At 35.8% G+C, this 21,622-nt stretch overlaps 1 protein-coding gene across 1 annotated transcript; it reads right to left on the minus strand.

Moving 5' to 3' along the window:
* Positions 1 to 13,925: 13,925 nt before the first annotated feature.
* LOC127080393 (uncharacterized) lies at positions 13,926 to 16,229 on the minus strand. The gene is made up of 4 exons (XM_051020713.1): positions 15,896 to 16,229; positions 14,830 to 15,029; positions 14,331 to 14,710; positions 13,926 to 14,211 (listed from the first exon to the last, which is right to left on the minus strand). Exons 1-4 carry the CDS (start codon positions 16,227 to 16,229, stop codon positions 13,926 to 13,928), a joined length of 1,200 nt encoding a protein of 399 aa, XP_050876670.1.
* Between the last annotated feature and the right edge of the window lie 5,393 nt (positions 16,230 to 21,622).

The raw sequence follows: 21,622 nt of genomic DNA on the forward strand, positions 1-21,622 counted from the left end.
AATTCAACCTCAAATTCAAATGAATTCCTCAGGTTTATCCTTTGCAAAGTGAGGGTTAGAGATCGGGGATCAAAGTTGGCGCGAATGTCTGTTGATTGCTGAGCATATGAGGCTCTATTTATAGCTGAATTCATTGCTTTTTGCACACTTGAAATCACTTTCCAAATTTGGTCATTGGTGATGCATGGGTGCATGGGCGCACATAGGCCCATAAAATCATTTCTATAAGTTCACAAATGAAGGTTAGATAGTTTGAATTCAGCTTGGATTGCAAGGCAATTGTGCATTTGGATTTGAAGTTTGATCCTTGCCAAGTGATGACACCATGTTCATGCCATGTGCAACCTATGCATTCCTGGTCCAAAATGAATGAATTTGAGCTCTTTGGACAGGTGAGATCAAGAGGAACAACTTTCATGTTCAATACTTTTTCATTTGGAGCTTGGAACTTGGAGAAATTTGAGGTGGAAGTTTGGAAATTTTTGACATATCAAAATTTTTCTGTGTCAAGCCATATGTCTCAATATTCCACCTTACTTAACTTTTTATATGAGCTTTAAATGAGAAAAGTGTCTTCATAAACGTTGTAGCTCTTTCAAATACATTCAAAATAGTCACCAATTTTATGTCATTTGGATTTGAAATGGTAGAGTTATGCATTTTGGATGTTTGGAAAAATCACCTGATCAATGGTATAGGTCAAAAGTGACCTATAATGTAACCTCATATCACATGCTCAAAAAAGTTGAATTGGCTCCCACTTCAAACATAAAAGTTAAAGTAGACATATTGAATTTGATTATGAAACTTGTAAATATTTTATCTCATAAACATTGAGAAAGTTATGGCCTTGGGAAGTTGACTTTCAAATTAGGGTTTAGACAAAATGACCTATAATGTTTCAACATAGAAAATGATTTTTAAAGAAAAACTAGCTCTAGGTCTCAACATGGAATGTCATTTAGATTAATTTTTCTCTTGGAATAATTTTCATATGGTGAAAATTATAGGAGATAGGGTCTAGGGAGACCCAGTTTTGATCAGATGAATCCATCTGGCCAACAACCATCAACCAACTTTCTAACTTCCAATTCTCTTGAATTTATTGGCTCATGGTAGATCATATATGCATAAGATGATTAATTTTGAAGTTTCCCTTGAGAAATTTAATCAATTGGTGAGATAGCTTGTTGGAGAAGTTACTCAAGATACCCAGTCAAACTAGGGTTTTCAAGGCAAATCACCCTCAAACTTTTGAAGAAAACTTGATCAATATAATATGTAGAGAACATTGGGACTCATATATGATGCTTATAACCAATATTGGATCAATTCTTGGTTGTGCTATTTGTTCATGAGGGTCTCAAACCCTAGATGTGAACTTGATGAATCACTGGAATCATGCCCTTCCTACAAAAGAGTTAGACAAATGCAAAGACATATTTTTGGTATTTTGGTTAGTGAAATGATAAAATACAAGTATGATCCAATCACAAAGTGCTTGTTGATCTCTCTCAAAACAAACCCAATGAAGGAGGGGTAAGGAGGATGCCAATGTATGATCCCAATGCTAATGCTTATGATGGAATTACATGAGGGATCTTAGGGTCAAAATTAGGGTCTTACACTCTGCATAAGACGTAGGAATCGGGTCGAAAGATACCTTCTTCCTCTCAAAGTTCTGTTGTTGTTGATTATTGGTGTTGTTGTTGTAGTTGTTTGTTCTTTGTTGTGGCTGTTGTTGACGTTGCTGTTGTTGAACTGGAATAGATTGGTTATTGGAAACTATTGGAATAATGGATGATACTTGATGATGATGCTGACGTGGTTGCGAACTTCTTCTGACGTGAGGCCTCCTCTACCTCCCAATTGTTATTGTGTTGGTTTCGCCTTCCTTTTTCTTAGCGAAACTGTTACCATACCTCTTGCTCGAAGATACCTCTTCCTTAGACAAACGTCCCTCAAGGAAACCCTCTTCTAATCTCATCCCCATGTTTACCATTTCGGTAAAATCACTGGGGCACTAACAATCATGCGCTCGTAGTAAAACGAACTCAAGGTCTTGAGGAAGATCTTGGTCATCTCTTTTTCTTCCAACAGAGGGTTGATCTGAGCGGAAAGATCTCTCCACCTCTGGGCGTACTCTTTGAACGTCTCTTTATCCTTCTAAGACATCGACCGCAGCTGGTCCCTATCTGGCGCCATATCCATATTGTATTTGTACTATTTCACAAATGCTCCACCCAAATTATTGAATGTGCAAATACTTGCACTATCCAATCCCATGTACCACCTCAGAGCGACACCAGTCAGACTGACTTGAAAGTAATGAATCAGTAACTGATCATTATCAGTTTGCATCGACATTTTCCTAGCATACATGACAAGATGGCTGAGCGGGTAAGTATTTCCCTTATACTTTTCAAAGTCAGGGACTGACTCTGAGCAGCTAAAATAGACTCCATAATGGAAGTCAATCGGGAAATCTCGTCCTTCAACTCCCGGTTCTCTTGTTCCAATAAGACATCTGGAGGAAGAAAACCTGTTATGCAAATGATGTATGAAATGCAATGCTTTGATTGTTTTTATTTTCAAGGAACATACTATTTTATTTGCAAATATATAACAATAACAATTGTAACAATTTGATTGACCATAAAAATCTCCTTTATTCATATAATTTGGAAGGATTACACTGAGTACAATTTTTAGAAACCAAAATACAAATACAAGAGAAAAGGAAACTAATCATCCTAAGGATCCCCTAACAATGGTTTCAGATGATCTGGCTGCAGGCGCGTACTTCCTTCGGATGCGTCGAATCTCGGACTCAAAAGAAGTCTTCATCTGAGCCTTCTCAAGGACAAGCTGATCTACAATCTTCTTCCAAGAAACGGAAGGCTGAGGCATACTAGAGGAAGATTGGCCCTCTGGATCTCTCTGTCTCTTCACTACTCAGTCTTCTAGAATCTCAATAAGTGCATCTTTGTCCTTAGACTCAAGCTGCAACTCCTCATGCTTTCGACTCAAAGCATGGGACCGCTCTTCCCGCATATCGTTTTCTTGCTTCATCCTGCCGGGCGCGTCTTCCAACTACTCTACATCTTGGTTAGGGAGAGTTAATGGCTCAACCACAACCATAGACATAGGTCTCTCACAAGCATAAGGCATCTTCAACTCCAAAGCTCTCTTTTTCACCCAAGAAGTGTAAGCTTCCAAAGCTACACAGTTGTGCAGACCAAGCTCGGATCTTCCTTTCCTATGCACATTATGCCAAGCATGTATCATCTTCTGCTTCAAAATTTAGGGATCTTTACCCTCTTGATAGAAAATACCTTTTAACTGAGTGTTATTAGGTTTGTCTCTCAAGGGGAACCCAAGTTGACGATGAGCCAAAGTAAGGTTGTAGTTAATTCATCCTTGTGTACCAATGAGAGGCACATTAGAGAATTCACCATAACCATCAATAATATCCACACTACTCAAGGTAGAATCATACCAATCAACATCATCATTAGTGAGAGACATAAGTCTCTGAGACCACCTTATACATTGTTTGTTCTCCACTAAAGCAGGCGTCTGAGGCAAGTGCAATATAAACCACTTGTACAGAAGAGGAACACATCATACAATAGTTCCACCACCCTTAGAATTCCTCAAATGCAAAGAGAAGTACATGTCACCCAATAGAGTAGGCATAATATTCCCAATCAAGAAGATTCTAATGGCGTTAACATCAACAAAACCGTCAATGTTAGGGAACAAAGCCAAAACATAGATGAGCAACACAAAGATGGCTTCAAAAGCATCCACACTACCGGCTTGAGCAAAGGCAATAGCTTTCCCAATAAGGAACTCAGAAGTAAATCCAAACATTCCTCCTTTCTTCATCCAATGAGCCTCAATCTCAGACTTCTTCAGATGAAGAGCTTCAACTATAATATGAGATCTAGGAATCTCTTCCAATCCACTAAAAGGCACTTTGTTAGAAACAGGTATTCCCAAGAGATAGGCATACTCCTCCAACATAGGCATAAGCTGATAATCGGGAAAAGTGAAGCAACGGTAGAGAGGGTCATAGAACTCAACCAACACACTCAAGAGTCCTTCCACTATATCAGTAGACAACACATATAAAAGCTTCCCATGACGTTGCTTAAAATCCAAGGGATCTAATACAAAAGATGATAGCTTCCTTAACTCTTTCAAATTTGGACATCTGAAATTGTACTTCTTAGTGTTCCTTCGTCCACAATCCATGCTCTGAAAATACTTGCAAATAAAAACCTCAGTTCCTTGAAGTTATTTTTGCATGATGAATGTCATGATGCGCATGAATGCATGAATGCAACAATCACGAATAAGGTATCACACACAAGACAAATAAAGGTCAAGGGATGAATCAATTTATTGTCAAGATCAATCATCCATTTTGATGGATTATGGTTTTCACCTTATCAACACCTAAGTTCCATTGATATTGACAAGACTTGATTGGATCAACCAAGAATCAAGGGTTCATTGTGAGTCACGAGCATGGAGTCAGGTTAAGAACCATCCCAAAGGAGTGTACTAAGGATAAAAACCTATAGATCATGTTCTAAAAGGTTCCCAGAGTCTTAATTCCATCTATCAGATATTACAAGTTAGGATGACTGACTCACCAACCCATAATATTCTCAAGAGAAACTCGTCCGAGTGTAGTATCGCGTAACAACTATTATCAAGTCTACACCTGAACAGTCTCCGTACTACGTCCTAAATAGGCCAAGTTGGGTTAAATGTTCTAAGGTCCTCAGCTTCTCGAACCCCAAATCAGAGAAAGTAATGCCTAACCACAAATAACTTGTGTGACATTCATAACTCCAAAAGGGTCTCCACTGAGTAGATGGATCTCAAGCCAACTTGTTAAGGACTACTCCACACAAGTCGAACATGACTATATCATCCTCCTATCTTAATTATACTCAAGTTCGAGTTAGAACTTATCTCACCACTCAGAGATCACCAAGCACAACAAGCAAATTATATCATACAAACATCAAATATACAAATATATACACATAAAAAAGTAGGTTAAACCCACTGGAGACTACTCCCCAACAGAGTCACCACTTAATTTCTGTAGCGGTAAATTCATGACCATTAAGCTATGGATAAACTTAATGTCAATTAAACCAGAGTCACCACCGCGCTTTTATTGTTTCCAAAGGAAAAGGGAAAAGTACGAACAAAAACCAAAGATAAGAATTTTTCAATTTAAAACTAACAAAATTCCAGAGATTACAGGTAAGGGGGTTGGTTACACAGAGGGAAGGTGTTAGCACCAAAAGTGTCCTAGGTACTCATAGGGAGCCCTTTTTTTATGTGTGTATGTGTTTTGGTATAAAAGATATTTGCAATAAATAGAATGGAGGGAATGAGAAAATAATTTCTTAATTTATATTTTTGTGTTTGACAAGACCTTCGGATTTGTGCCTACGTACCAACATAAAAATGAGGGATCAAAACCTCGTAGTACGTGGTGTCAATTTCAAAGTGAGTGAATTGCTTTTAACAAAAATTTAAGTTTGAAAGAGGCACAAAAGGCCTAAAAGAGTTTGAATGAGTGTTAGTCCTTTTTGTCTTTTGAAATTTTAAGTCAATGTGATTAGATTCATTTACAAGTTTGATTAAGAAAAAGAGTTTGAAAATGCAATGGCATAAGGCCAAAGTTTCTAATTTGCAAAAAGAGTCTAAGTTTAGAAATCACAAGCAAAAGAGTTTTTTGAAAGATGGGAGAGATTTAAAATTTAAGAAGTGGGAGGAGATGAAGAGACTAATCCTAAGAATTTTTTTAAAAGTTAAGAGTTGAAAAGATCTGACCAATGGGATGCAATCCAATAGACAAGAATGTCATATAGAAACCCACTTTTCCTTTGGACTTTGAAATCAAGCAATATCAATAAACAAATAGCAAAGTGAAGAGCAAGGAATCAAATAAAGATAGCCACATCCAAGCTAGCAACTCCATAGTCTTCTTCATAATCTCACATGTATCAGATGACATACTCCTTGAATGGCTCAGAAATAGGCATTAGACACAGGTTCAAAATAACATTTGCATCAAGACCATGTAGCATATGAACTCAAAAGGGATCTCAATATTTGCATAAGATAAAAGTTCAATTCACAATGACTTGACTTCAGAAAAGTTGGCATTGGCCAAGTCTATGTGCATAGGGAGTGTTGCCTAATTCTAAGGCCAAGTCTCAAATAAAGTCCAACAGTCCACACAAACATTTTTTTTGGGTTTTTGTTATTATTATGTACATTAAGGTCCTAAGACCATAAACACAAACAAAATACACAAACAAGTATACACAATCACAATATATGGCTCAAGTTAGCAAAGTGAAAATGGCATTAAAATAAACAAGTTAAATGATAATGAATAATGGAAAATGGTAAAATGGCTTGAATTTAAAGTGCATAAAAGTAAATGGCTTGAAATTAAAAGTTAGTCAAATGTTAGTTGATTAGATGTTAGTATTGTTTTTGCTTTTCAATTGTTTAAGTCATTCTTTGGAGAACACTCAACCCTTTATTCACAAGCATGGATCCTTGAACCAAGACATCTTCCAAAGGAAGGAAAAAAGGCCAAGTGTCCACATAATACCATGAAAGGGGGAGACTTACAATCTCACTTACTAGAATACTATGCTTTTGGGTCAAATTTCAGCGTTATGTTAAGCAATCGTAATTGGACTTATGTAGAAGTCACAACTATCTGAGGCCGGGCAATAGAAATTTTAGTGTTAATGCATGTTATAGATATGGTATAATGAACCATACGCCTAAAACATGCCACACTTAAAAGAAAATGGCAAAAGTGTGGACCTAATCTCATTCATACTTGTATTGGTTTATCAACCAATTAGCCTTAGGACATAGAGTTATCATAGGTCAATGGAATAGATGGGATAGAATGAGATTGAAGATGAAGAGGGAGGGAGAATGAGACAAACACAAATTGGTCATGGAAGGACTTTTATCAAATTAAAATCATTCATTTATTTTGGGAGATGAAATGTACATTTCATCAATCCCCTAAATCCAATGATTTTAATCCAACAAAGTCAAATCAATCTTGACCAAGGCCCAAACACAATAGTCAAACTCCACAAGTCAACAGAAATAGCTAAACACAATTTATTCACAATTAAACAATTAAAAGTTAATTAAAAATGCATTAAATTTAATTATGTTTGATCAAAAACCTAAAATCTCTTCAAAACACCAAATAAATGGCCAAGAGATTTATCATAGGTCAAACAAGGTCAAAGGACCTTGGAGAAAAAATTTCATTATTTTTGGAGACTTAAAAGTATTTTTCAATAATTAAAAATATGCACAAAAACAATTAAATCATGAAAAATATTAATATTGATCCAAAAAATAATTTTAGTTCAGAAAATGAAAGAGGAAAATATTTGAAGTTTTTTGGTGAAATTCCCATATTTTTTGTATCAATATTAAAATTAATATGAAATAATGAAAATAAAAATTAAAATAAAAAATCAGAAAATCAAAAATACGTGGACCATCTGATCTCCCTTATTAATTGAGGTGGCAGATCAGATGGTCCAAAGCGTGTGTTCCACGTGGTCTAGAGTCAACAACGCATCATGCATGGTAATTACAACCAACGCGTGAGATTAAAACAAATTGGATGGATCATGTGGTTCAAAGACATGCCAACATATCGCCTAAGCCAGAGCTTCGGTCTTCTTCTCCGGTGGACCTCACCGGACTGGTCCACCTTCAACCATCACCAAAATGAAAAAGAAGGACATGAATTTAAAGAAAAAATGCCCAGGAGCTCGAATCTGGCCTCAATTTTGTCTAACTCCAAATATATAGGAAGATACAGGGAGTTGAAATTTGAGGATCATGATCTGAGTTGCTTCAATTTGACCTCTAAGCAACTCAATCTTATTACTTACATTGGTTGGACTTCAGACAACCAAAAATCAATAAGAATAATGGAGAAATAAGAGAGAATCGAAGAGTGGAAAAATCTGAAAAATCACCTTCAATGTAGCTTCAGATTGGCACGATCTTGCTCTCAATTATGCTTGGCCTTGCTTCAGATGCTTGATGGAGTGGAAATGGATCAAGGAAAGGGATGGACTCTTGGGGTTTCAATCTCAAAATAGTTGGAGATTTGAAACTCGATTTTCAAAGAAAATCCTCAAGCTTATCCTTTAATGGTGAGGGTTTAGGGTTGCTGATTCAAAGCTTGCGCGCCCGGGTCCTCAATTCTGAGCAAGAGAGCTTCTATTTATTGCCAAGGAGATTGATAATTTCACACTTCCATTTTTGGCCAAAAGTTGAAAATATCACTTGCATGGGCGTGTGATAGTCCCATCAAATGATGCACTTAGGTCCAAAATTGTGTGTAAGCAGTGTTGAAATCATGTTAACAAGCCATGCATTCGTGTATGAAAAGTGGAACTTGAAATCTTCCAAATGGTCCTTCAACTTTAAGCCATGCGCAAGTCATTCATACTTTGTCCAAATGAGATGATTTTGGACTTTTTAGAAAGGTTAGATCAAGAGGCACAAATTTCATGTTGAATACTTTTTCATTTGAAGTCTGGATCATGATGAATTTTGAGGTGGAAGTTTGGAAAATCAAACATATCAAAAAAAATTCTAAGTACTAAGCCATATGTTCACTTCTTCAACCTTGAGTAGCTTTTTCTATGGGATTAAAATGAGAAATGTTCCTTCATAAAGTTGTAGCTCTTTTAAATTCCTTAAATTTGGTCACAAATTTGACCTAATTTGGATTTATCATGAAGGAGTTATGCATTTTAGAAGTTGAGGAAAATCACTTGTTCAATGGTATTGGCCCAAAATGACCTATAATGTTTCCTCTTATCACATGTACTTTAAAGTTGAATTTTCTCTTCCTATAAACTTAAAAGTTGAATTACACATATTGAATTTGATCATGCAACTTGAATGGATTTCATCTCATAAAAAATGAGCAAGTTATGGTCTTGGGAAGTTGACCTCCAAATTAGGGTTTAGACAAAATGACCTATAATCGTTCACCATAAAAAATGACCTTCCAAGCAAAACTAGCTCTTGATATCAACATTAAAGTTGTTTGGAATGTCATTTAGAGTAACTTTTCTCTTGGAATCATTTTCATATGATAAATATTGTAGGAGATAGGGTCTAGGGAACCCCAGTTTTGACTAGTTGAATTCCTCTGATCAACCACCATGAACCAACTTGCTAGCTTGATATTCTCTTGACTTTTGGGACTCATGGAGGATCATATATGCATAATATGATGTATGGTGGAGTATACCTTGAAATATTTGATCAATTGGTGAAGAAGCTTGTTGAAGAAGTCACACAAGATACCCAGATGAATTAGGGTTTCCAAGGCAAACCAACTCCAAAATCTTGATGATTTCTTGATCAAAATAACATGTGAAGATCATGTGGACCATATATGATACTTATATCCATAGTAAACCATTTCTTAATTGAGCTACTTGCATTGAGGGTCCCAAACCCTAGATGTGAGCTTGCTAGAGCATAGGTGAGCATGCACACTACCTACAAAAGAGTTAATCTATACAAAGACATATTTTTGGTATTTTGGTTAGTAAATGAAGAAAATTGAAGTATGATACAATCAAATGTGCTTGGTGATCTCTCCTAATGCAAACCCAATGAAGGAAGGGTAAGGAGGATGCCAAGGTGTGATCCCAATGCTAATGCATATGATGAAAATAGCATGAGGGGTCTTAGGGTCAAAATTGGGGTCTTACAGTTAACTAGGGACTTACTCCTTATCTCTCTAGTGTTTGGAGATTTGAAACTATGCATGTACACCACCAACAAGATTTTGTCCGAAAGCATACAGTTTAGCAATTTAGGTATTTCATTTTCGTCATCCTCCCTCTGATATTTGCTTAAACAACAATTTTATAAAGAAAGTGAAGTGGAGAAGTACGGATGTATTTTTGTTTTTTGTATAAGAGAAGAAAAATGAGTGAATACGAAATCATTGATTTAGAAAATGCATGATCACTTCATTAATATTACCATTAAAAAACAATAATGTTTAAAAACAAGTAGCATTTAACAGACAAAGAAATTGAAAATGAAATGATAAAAACAGTCCAATGATTGCTAGTGTTAATGATGTCTTCCTGTCTGAACCAGTGGCTTTAGGAGGTTCTCCCTGAAGTCTTCGAACTCATTCTGGTGATAGGTTGATGTTCATGACCAAGTTTCCTTCTCGAAAGGCTATGCACTTGTTGTCAATCAACTGTTGCACTTTACCTTTGAAAGCTTTGCAGTCCTCAATTGAGTGCCCTATTGACCTGACATGATATCCACATTGTACATCGTGATCATACCCAGATGGGTATGGTTGTGGAAACATCTTGAGAGATTTGGGCTCCACCAACGGGCTTTGAATCAGATCTAGAAGAAGTTGATTGTATGTCATAGAAATTGGATCGAGGGGCGCGTTCCTTCTTTCCAGATTGTTTCGAGGCCTAGGCTGATTCTGATATCCTCAACCATGAGATCGTTTATTTGAATGAGGAGTGGTCCAGGGTTGCTGGTATGATGCTTTAGGCATTACTGGTTATAAAGATGAGGAATCATAAGGTCTTGCTAGTGCACCATAAGGATACCCGACACCTACAACAACTGCATTAGTTTCATCCTCTTCTTCCTCTTAGGAATTTATTAGAGTTTTAGTCTCATTAGCTTGGCTACTCGAGGTGCCTTGGATTCTTTCTCTTTTGGGGCCACTCTCATTGCATTCTCCAATTTTCACTAGGTGGGCGAAGTCTGATGACACTTCCTATCATCCTTCAGAAGTACAAGCTCCACAGGTTATCCATAAACAAGTAAACCAATTCCTTGTCTAAAAGTGGTGGTCGCACTTGCTGCTAATTCTCTCCACCACTGCACATACCTAGTGAAGGATTCATTTTTCTTTCGAGATAAGCTTTGAAGTTGCCTTTGTTCTGGAGCCATGTCTAAATTATACTTGTACTACTTCAAAAAGACGTTCACTAAGTCCAAACATGACTAAATATGGCTCCTTTCTAACTTCTTCTACCAATTCAACGATGCTCAACTCAAGCTATCTTGAGAATAATGAATCATTAACTTATCTTCGTGAGTATATGAGGCTATTTTTCTATAGAACATCACCAGATAATGCCTTGTGCATCTATCCTCTTTGTAGTTCTCGGAGTCAGGTGCTTTAAATTTAGGGGGTATAACCAGGTCTGACACCAAATACATGTCATGAAGCCTTAATGCGCTAAAGCTTTTCACAACTCTAATTTGTTTCTATAGATCACAAAAAATTTCGGCAACTTCAAAAATTCGAGGATGCTCCTCTTTTGTCAGTAGGTGGGTATTCTGAAATTTTGGCACACTCCTCGTAAATTGAGGACCCTCTTCATCAATGTGAATATTGGGGTTCTCTGGAATAATGGTAACCTCATTAGATAACGGGATATGTGCCGACTGAGATTGAGTAGGAACATCCATTTGTGAAGGAGGATAGTCAGACAGAAGTCCGTACATTGGGTTGGTCATCAAGGTAAAGCCTGATGTGGAACCGACATTATTTGTGATAACATGCTAAAGATTGTTCTTTGATTGAGCTAGAAGAGCTTCCAACATCATTTCCATCTTGCCTTTCATGTCTTTCATATTTTTCCCCAACTTAACTTGATTCTGGTCCTTCATCAAATATCAAGGATTCGGTACTATTGCCAAGAAGTCATCCTGCTAGTAATGGGAAAAAGGTGGGATAAGTTCTTTTTTTTGTGAAATGATATGCATGCATGCTGATGAGTCCATATGCAATGGCATGATAATGAATGCAATGCAATGTGGGATATTTTTATGAGAGACATGAATGGTATCTACAAGGGTGAGAATCTTTTTGTGTGGTGGTAGACTTTGATTCTTTGACTTTTGATATCTGGACTAGAGAGTTTGTCACAAAGGAGAGGACTTCACGCTGCCACAACTTTCTGGGGATTTCAAACACGACACTTACTGGAGAGGAGAATGATTTGTGACTTGATCGGGCAGTTATTAATATGCTTTCGTATCACACATTCACTGTAGACCACCGATCTCCATTTAGAACTTTTCAAGTAAATAAGGCAATGCACAAAGTTTTTTCTTTTGTTTAAACTTTTTATTATTCTCGATGTTTTGTGGAATTATGTGATAAAAAATAGCAAACAAAATACAAGAAATTAAAATTGATAACGAAGAGCAATTGATAAAGGAAAGATAATTTTATTGAATGTGGAAAAGTTTGTACATATGATGTGTGTACGACGATGCAAAATCCTAGAAGAGGAAATTATACAAATTGAAAAACAAAGGTAAATGGCAATGGGAAATTTATATGAATTTCCATTGGTTACAACATAATCTACCATCCCCTATAAGATATGGGTTCCAACACTTTGCTTCTGTTTACGATGACTAGATATATCTGTTGTCGTCTGAGACCTAGCTATGATGAGGTAGGCTCAAGGTTTCAATCAAATGAATTTATCCCTAACTTTTGCCTAAACATTTTTCTCTTTTTTTCCGTCCACCAGGATACCCATTTTTGTCTAAGTCTCCCTTTCAGGTTTTCAACTTAGCAGGCTTATGCATTTTTTTTGTTTGATCCCTAATTTTTGCCTGGGCATTTCTTCTTTTGGCCCACCGGTATACCCATTTTTGCCTAGATTATCATTGCGAATGTCAATCTAGCGAGTTGTTTTTCATTTCTTTTTTAGGCATAATATTTTTTGACTGCGTCGGAGTTCACGAGAAGTGGAAACTCCTCCGCATCCATGGTGGTGAGGATCAAGGCTCTACCTGAGAAGGCCTTCTTGATGACAAAGGGTCCTTCGTAGTTGCCTCATGGATCCGAGTGTATTAGAAAGAATTTCCTGAGCATGAGGTCACCTTTTTGGAATACTCGAGGGTGAACCTTCTTGTCAAAAGCTTTCTTGAGACGTCTCTGGTATATCTGACCATGACAGAGAGCCATCAAGCACTTTTTTCAATGAGATTCAGCTGATCATATATAGATTGGATCCATTCGGCTTCTTCAAGTTTGGCTTCCATGATAACCCTTAATGACAAAATTTCCACCTCGTATGGGAGGAAAACTTCCATGCCATATACGAGGGAGAATAGAGTTGCCCCAGTAGAAGTACAAACTGAAGGTTTGTATCTAAGCAGTGCAAAGGGAAGCATTTCATGCTAATCTTTGTAAGTCTTGACCATTTTTTTGACAATCTTCTTGATATTTTTGTTTGCTATTTCTACGGTGTCGTTTATCTTGGGCCTATATGGTGAAGAGTTGTGGTGCTCAATCTTGAATTCTTGACGCAACTCTTTCATCATCTTGTTGTTCAGGTTACTGGTGTTGTCATTAATAATCCTGCTAGGAACTCCGTAGCGTCAAATCATCTCTTTCTTGATAAATCTTGTAACCACTTGTCGTGTAACATTAGCATATAAAGTAGCTTCGACCCACTTGGTGAAGTAATCAATAACAACTAGAATGAAGCGATGACCGTTGGAATCTCTTGGCTCGATCATTCTAATCATATCAATACCTCACATAGAGAAGGGCCAAGGAGAAGTCAAAATATTCAATGGAGTTGGTGTCACATGTACTTTGTCAACATAGATCTGGCACTTGTGACATCTCTTGACAAAGTTGTAGCAATCAAACTCCAATGTTATCCAGTAATAGCCAGCTCGAAGGATCTTTTTAGCCATAACAGGCCCTTTAACATGTATTCCTTCAGAACCTTCATGGATGGACCTTATGATCGTGTCTACCCACACATATGAGCAAGACAAATTCATAATTCCTTTTGTACAACACGTCCCCATTCAAGAAGAACTTGGCATAAGAGTTTTCTCAAAGCCTTCTTATTAGGGATGGATACATTTTCAAAGTACTCTTGTTTCTCTATATACCTTTTAATGTCGCATAACCAAGCTTGATCATCAGATTCTGCCTCAGTTACTAGACAATATGCAGATTCATCCAGGTGTTCAATTTGGATTGAAGGCACTTCATTTTTCCACTTGACTTTGAAAATGGATGCCAAGGTAGCGAAAATGTCTGCTAACTGATTCTCTTCCCTAAGGATATGATGAAAAGTGATTTCATCAAAGTAGGGAATCAGCTTCATGACATGATTCTTGTATGGATTTAACTTGCTATCATGAGTTTCCCAATCTCCCTTGATCTAACTTATTACCAGAGTTGAATCCTCGTACACCTCGAGGATTTGATTCTTAGATCAATGGATGATTCAATGCCAAAGATACATGCTTCATATTCTGCCATATTGTTGGTGCAATAAAAACATAATCTTGTAGTGAATCGAAGGTGAAAGCCAGTTGGAGAAGTAATAATTTCCCCAATCCCATGACCTTGAGCATTTGAAGCACCATCGAACACGAGTTTCCATCGCGATCCTGGTCCGGATCCTTCGTCGGGGCCTGGAATCTCATAATCTCTAATAAACAAGATGTCCTCATCTGGGAAGTCAAACCTCATTAATTGATAACCCTCCACAGGTTGATAAGCAAGATAATCAGATATCACACTCCCTTTGATAACTTTTTGGGTAACATACTGGATGTTGTACTCAATTAGTAGCACTTTCCACCGAGAAATTATTCTAGTGACAAAGGATTTTCAAATATGTACTTTATTGGATCCATTTTGGATATCAATAAAGTAGTGTGGCAAACCATGTATTGTCTTAGGCGTCGAGCAACCCAAGCTAGAGCACAACAAGTCTTCTCTAAGAGTGAATATCTGGTCTTGCACTCAGTGAACTTCTTGCTAAGATAGTAAATGACATGTTCTTTTCTGCCTGTGTCTTCATGTTGACCAAGTACACATCCCATCGATTCATCTAATACAGTGAGATATATGATCAAAGGCCTACCTGGAACAAGTGGTATTAAGATCAGTGGTTCTTGTAAGTATTTATTTATTTTTTAAAATTCCCCTTGGCAATCGTTGTTCCACATGATCATTTAATTCTTTCTCAATAAATTTAAAATTGGTTCATAGGTAGTCGTCAAATGGGAGATAAATCTTGAGATGTAGTTGAGTTGACCTAGGAAGCCTCAAACTTCCTTTTCTATTTTGGGAGGTGGAATTTCTTGAATTACTCGAACTTTGTCGGGATCAACTTCAATGCCTTTCTGACTAACAATGAAATCCATAAGTTTACCAGAACGGACCCCAAAGGTGCACTTTGCAGGATTCAACTACAACTTGAAATTTCAGTCTGACAAATAGTTTTCTCAGATAATCTAAGTGCTCGTCCTCCCTCTTGGATTTAGCAATCATATCATCCAAGTAAACGTCAATATATTTATGGATCATATCATGAAAGAGAGTTACCATGGCACACTGATATGTTGCCCCTGAATTCTTCAAACCAAAAGGCATGACTTTGTTGCAGTAAGTTCGCCAAGGCGTGATAAAAGTTGTCTTTTATATATCATATGGAGACATCTTTATCTGGTTATACCCGGAAAACCAATCCATGAACGAGAAACTGAAGTACTGAGCAGTGTTGTCGACCAATACATCAATATGAGGCTAAAGAAACTTATCCTTTGGACTGGCTTTATTGAGATCTCTATAGTATACACACATCATAACCTTACCATCTTTCTTTGGAACTAGGACGATTTTGGAAACCCAGTGAGGATATTCAAAAATCGCTAAGAAGCCAACATCAAACTATTTCTTCACCTCTTCTCAAATTTTCAATGACAGGTTAGGTCTAGTCCTTCTTACCTTTTGCAGGCTTGAGTGGTAAATGATGCTCGATAATGTTGGTGTCTAAATCGGGCATATCTTGATATGACCAAACGAAGATGTCTAAATACTCTTGAAGCAATTTAACCAACTCAGTATGCACACTCTCTTCAAGGGATGCCCCTATTTTCACCTCTTTTCTGACTTCCTCAGAAACCAGATTGATAACATCTACTGGCTCTTGATATGGACGAGTCTCTTTTTGCTCGTGCTCAAGGATCCTTGTTAGTTCAGCCGACAACTCACAATGTTCCTCATCGTCGTCTTCAGCTTGGTTAATTGGAAACCCAAAGTTAAAAGGGATATTTTCCATGTTGTTACCAATGGATTTATTTTCTCTACATGTTTATGAGCTTATTTTAGAACAGGCTTTATGAAAAGTGTAAAAGAAAAAGAAACTTTTGCCATTTATTTTGTGCGAAAAGTAAAATAAAAGAAAGGAACACGATTTTGAATGCAAACATGTTTTTATTTATTGATCGCATAATGCTTTGATAATAAGGAGACCCTTAAAAGCTATCCTCTTGTCTCAAGAGAAGACAAAGGATTGAAAAAACAAAATGCATTATGTTGTAACAGAAAAGACCGTGGGGACTATGGAGGTCGTCCAATTGTTTAGCATGAAGCCAAGTGGGAATTTATGCACGAAGCTGGAGATTTCTCTTCTGCCTGAACCTTCAATAACTACCACGATGTCGTCACGTTGATACCCAACACCGTTGAACTTGACAGGGTAGAACCTTTTCTGATTTCCAAGTGGGAATTTATGCACGAAGCTGGAGATTTCTCTTCTGCGAATGATCTGAATAAGAGGGAGAAAAAGAATTTAATAATTAATGTGCTCGCCGAGGATTGAGACCCTCATGCCTACGTATCCTTATAGTTAAATAAGGAATTCATAGCTCTGTAGTTCATATAACTAATGGTGGGAGATGAAATGAGTGTTTGCCTAAGCACGAGGACTGACAAGGCAAACAAGAAAGAAAAAGGATTTTGAAATGTGATGAAAGTATGGTTTGAACCAAATGATTGTATTGTTTGAACCCATCATGTAGGTATATCTGAACCAAAGAGGATGTGGCATGAACCAATACATGGTATGGCCAAAGAGAAAAAAAAAGGTTCATCTCCCACCATTAGTTCTATTTACTACGAAGCTCTGAATATCTTATTGCACTATGAGGATATGCAGACATGAGGATCCAAATCCACAGCGAGCACATTAATTATTAAATTCTTTTTCCCTTTTATTCAGATCATTTACAAGTAATCTTCAGATAGTAACATCCATTTGAGCAAAAAAACAATCAAAACGGTTCCTGTTGAGTACAATGGATGTGAGGGGTGCTAATACATTCACCTTGTATAACCGACTTCCTTACCCTTTTCTCTTCCCATGTCTTTTATTGATGTTTTCCCTTTCCTTCGGAAATAAATAAAGTTCGATGACGACTCTATTGTATCTATGAGCGTGCGATGTGCTCAGATATTTTTTGCGTAGCTTCAGATACAAGGATCTGTGACCTGTGTCTATAATCCTAGACGTAGGCTTGGCTGGGGAAATATATCTTGGAATGGTTTCCGATTAGTGATTGTTTGAGTTAATGAACTTAAGAGGCATGTTCCCATACATTGCGAGTTTTCCTTTACTTAAGTCTTTTCCCTTTTGTGACTTGAGTTATGATTTGATTAGAACCCTATAGATCCGAGTTAACCCATAAGATAGGGAAGCCACTGGAATTATTATCTCACCCCATATTTGTTGATTATTTTAAAGAGATTCTAGGCAGATGAAGGGTAACGAGAAGATGACTTGATGTCTTTGCTTACTTGATATTTTGGACAACTTTTGCGCTGTATAGATATCTATTTTGGGATCATTCTCAAAATGATCTAACTCCTAGTTTTATTTTTGACACCCTTGTAGTTCTATGTACAGATCCTATTATCATAGTTGTAATTCTTTTTGGACATATAAATATGTACAATGTTATTAATAGATATTTATGTATTTAAGTACCGATATTTCACTATATATAATATATAATTTTAGACTTATATTATATACATTATATATGAGTGTTACAATTCCCTTTCTTACCTATATCCAACACAGAGTAACTTTTTCAAAGTAGTGTTACCGTCAAAATGGATTTCATCAACTATTAAAAATAAATCAAACTTCATGGATTGAATTGACATAAATACTTTAAACACGACAACTGATAGGTAAATAAAAAACTAAACTAAACAAATTTAAAGAAAAGTATATACATCAATAAAACCATTCCCTTTCTTACAAATGACCATTCACTTAAAACTCCATTTTATGCTATATAAATTATTTCTAATAACAATATACAAAAACTCGTACATAGAACTTGAGAATTAAAGCATTTGGATAGAAATAAAAATATTAACCTAAAAATACATGGTTAAGATGCTTGTCGATGCAAAATGTGATTTAAAAAAACAACAAAGGATTCAAAGCTTTTTGTTCATATAAATACAAGAGGAACCAAATCCATATTTTAAATTTAAGAACTAAGAGAGAAAAAAAAGTTCAATGAACAAGAAAAAAGTGTAAAATAAATTATTGAAAATCTTAAAAGAAAATGATTGAATATGTGAGTTAGATGGTTGAATTTGAAATCTACACCCAATTCAAACAAAATGTTGACGTTTTGTGTCATGTGAGGTTGAGAAGATGCTCAAGGTGTTCAGTGTGATTTACATGTTGAATAGAAAACAATGAATTTAAAATGATGAGAGATGATGAATAAGCCTATTTATAACATTTTAGGTTGAAACTTCCATTTAGAAGCTAAGTAATGTTTATTTAAAATATGATAAAAAAAATATTATCATAAGTAGAAAAAAGGTTAAGAAATATAATTTCATAAAGAAATAAATGTATATAAGAAAAAAAATCAAATAAACAAAATTGTGTTTGATCAAGCGCTTAAGGTAATAAAATTTAAATATGATTGGTGAAGATACTTTGTGAAAACTAAAAGATTAAAAAAATCAATAAGGGAAATGTCTAAATATTCTAAATAATAAAAAAGTAGTTCCTAAAATATATAAAGAAAATGTCTAAATAAAATTAACGCATTCCATAAATTTGAAAACAGCTTACCTATTGAAAAATTTCAAACAAATCATTTATTATAGTACTATTTTTATAATAATTCTAAAATACTAGATCACCTAGAAATAAATATTATACTATATCAATTATGCAACCATTTAGTTGAAGAAATATTCCTTCTAACCATCCCAATATATTTAGTCAAACCACTTTAGAATTATTAAAATTAGTTTTTAAATTTTTATAATATTAGATAAACTATAGTAAATCATTCCAATGTTGTAGTAACTAAAGTTCAATTAAAACAACCTATTCAACTATTTAACTCAATCATTTTAAAATTATAGAAACTAATTCATAAAATTGATTAATATAAATATTTTAAAGATGGTAAACCATTTCTTTTATTTTAAAAACTTAATCAAATAAAACTCCATTGTTTAAAACTAGAACAAATGTATTATGAGGCACATAAAAATTGACTTATGATTCATTTCATCGTATAAACTTAGGATTTATGACATAATGATCCATCAAGAAGGTATGTTACATTATTATATGTTACATTATTAGGCCATTATCGTATTGAAGTAATCTCTTGCCTAATCCTCAGGTCAAAAATAATTTGTTATCCTTATCGGATATGGATTAACCTTATGGAAGAGATGACTTCTAAGAAAGTTGGTCTCATGTGGTGATTTAAAGCATCACGATGGATGGCAATGCCAAAATTAAATGCTTTAAAGAAACCCTATTTAGTAGGATGAAGTGAATCACAACTGATCTTGCTTATAAAATATTACATTATTTTTATTTAATGTTATGTTAAAAGTGTTTTAGACCAAACTATTAAAATTATAAGACATAAATGTCAAGAGAAGTTGAATGCCTGCACCAATCTATTGAACCTTTTTGTAAAGTATGAATGCATGGAATTTATTTCCAAAAAAAAAAAAACTAAATACACTTTAATAGGTCGAATTTCAGCTCATTTCTTTCATAAGCAATATCATAAAGACTTTGTTGCATCTCTTCTTTTTCTTGGTCGAGTCGAGCGACAATTGCTTTAAGCTCGTTGATTCTTCCATAGAAATAGGAACGCGCTCAAGTGAATTTGGACGATACAAATGGTCAATGGTGAAATGCAGCTTGATTTGTTGGACCATTTCCTTGACCCATTGAGTATATGATTCCTTGACTACAACATTCTTTTTACCCAATTGTCTACCCTTCTTATACATTTTTTCCCAAGAACGGATAATTCTTCGGAGCATGTTTGGATTCTTAGCCCCCCAATCATGTATGACAAACTCTTCTAAAGCTTTATCATTGGGTTTTTTCAACATTGGATAGCCTAATTTTCTCAAAGCTAGTACAATATTGTAGTTAATGCATCCGATAGAGCCAATGAGAGGGACATTAGGAAAGTTCCCACAGTTGAAGGTTATCTCTTCTATATCGAGCTTTATGGTGTACCATAAAATGGACTTTTCCATGAGAGACACCAACTTCTGAGACCAATCATGGCTATTCATTGTCTTGATCATGAGTATAAGAGACAAATACATCAGAGCATTAATCCTTTCATCTTACCATGATGCGAATGCAGAGTATAATATACATCAGCAAGGAGAGCGATTACCAGGTCCTTCCATTGATTCTTCACAACCCAAAACACACTAATAATAGTGGAGTTGATGAAATTGTCCAAGTTTGGAAAAAGGATTAGTCCAAAGATAAGTAAGTCCAACACGTCTCCAAAGGATTCCCATTTCTCGATATCTGCAAACCCTTTAGCTATTATCTTCAAGTATTTTCTTCTGAGTCTATGGGCTTCCCTATCTGTTTTGTAATGAAGCAACAAATCAACAATTGGTATATTCAGAGTTATGGCCAAGTGTCCAGGTTTTATAATTTATCAAACTCCTTGGTACGTGCCTTTCTTCTATCTGGAAAGGTATAGGATTCGTCCAAATTCCTCTAGAGTAGAAGCTAGCTGGAAGTCTTGGAAGGTGATACACCTTAAAGAAGGGTCATAGAACTGAGCGAGGGTAGTGATAACCTCTACTTTCATCGGGACTTTCAAGAGGTCAAGAATTTTCCCATATCAGAGGACAAATTTCGTATGAATGGTATCAGGTAGTCCGTCTCTGAGAATCTTTAGACTTTGCATGTCTCAAACTTGTGCCCTCATCTGGAAGGCCTTCCTATTGTCTGAATTGCTTACAATTGTTGGTTCTAAGTGTTGGCAGCAATTTTGGTAAAACAAAGAGTGTTCACAATATGTTGCATGTGATGTCTTAACATAAGATAACTTGTACCTACTAGAGGTTTAAAAACATAATTATGCAGAATTGTTTCAGGATGTCATACACGATGTCATGACATCTGATATTATGTACCTGCTGGATATTTAAAATGGAATTATGCAGGATTGTTCCAGGATGTCAGACCCGATATCATGACATTTGTACACAGAACATTCAGTCTGAGTGTTATGTGTTATGTGATTGCGCTTTTAATGGCAATTTATGTTTGATTGATGAGTTAATTGCAAACGCAATCAATCAATGATTACAACGTGATTTAACTTATTTTACAAAGAGATCTAACCA

Source organism: Lathyrus oleraceus, chromosome 5, assembly GCF_024323335.1.
Source record: "Lathyrus oleraceus cultivar Zhongwan6 chromosome 5, CAAS_Psat_ZW6_1.0, whole genome shotgun sequence".
In the NCBI taxonomy this organism is placed as follows: domain Eukaryota; kingdom Viridiplantae; phylum Streptophyta; class Magnoliopsida; order Fabales; family Fabaceae; genus Lathyrus; species Lathyrus oleraceus.

Coding starts and splice junctions, on each gene's coding strand:
- LOC127080393 (XM_051020713.1), bottom strand. CDS start 16,229: ATGGAAAATATCCCTTTTAACTTTGGGTTTCCAATTAACCAAGCTGAA. Junction 15,030..15,895: donor ACCACTCAAGCCTGCAAAAG/GTAAGAAGGACT, acceptor CACTTGTTCCAG/GTAGGCCTTTGATCATATAT. Junction 14,711..14,829: donor GACGCCTAAGACAATACATG/GTTTGCCACACT, acceptor TACAACATCCAG/TATGTTACCCAAAAAGTTAT.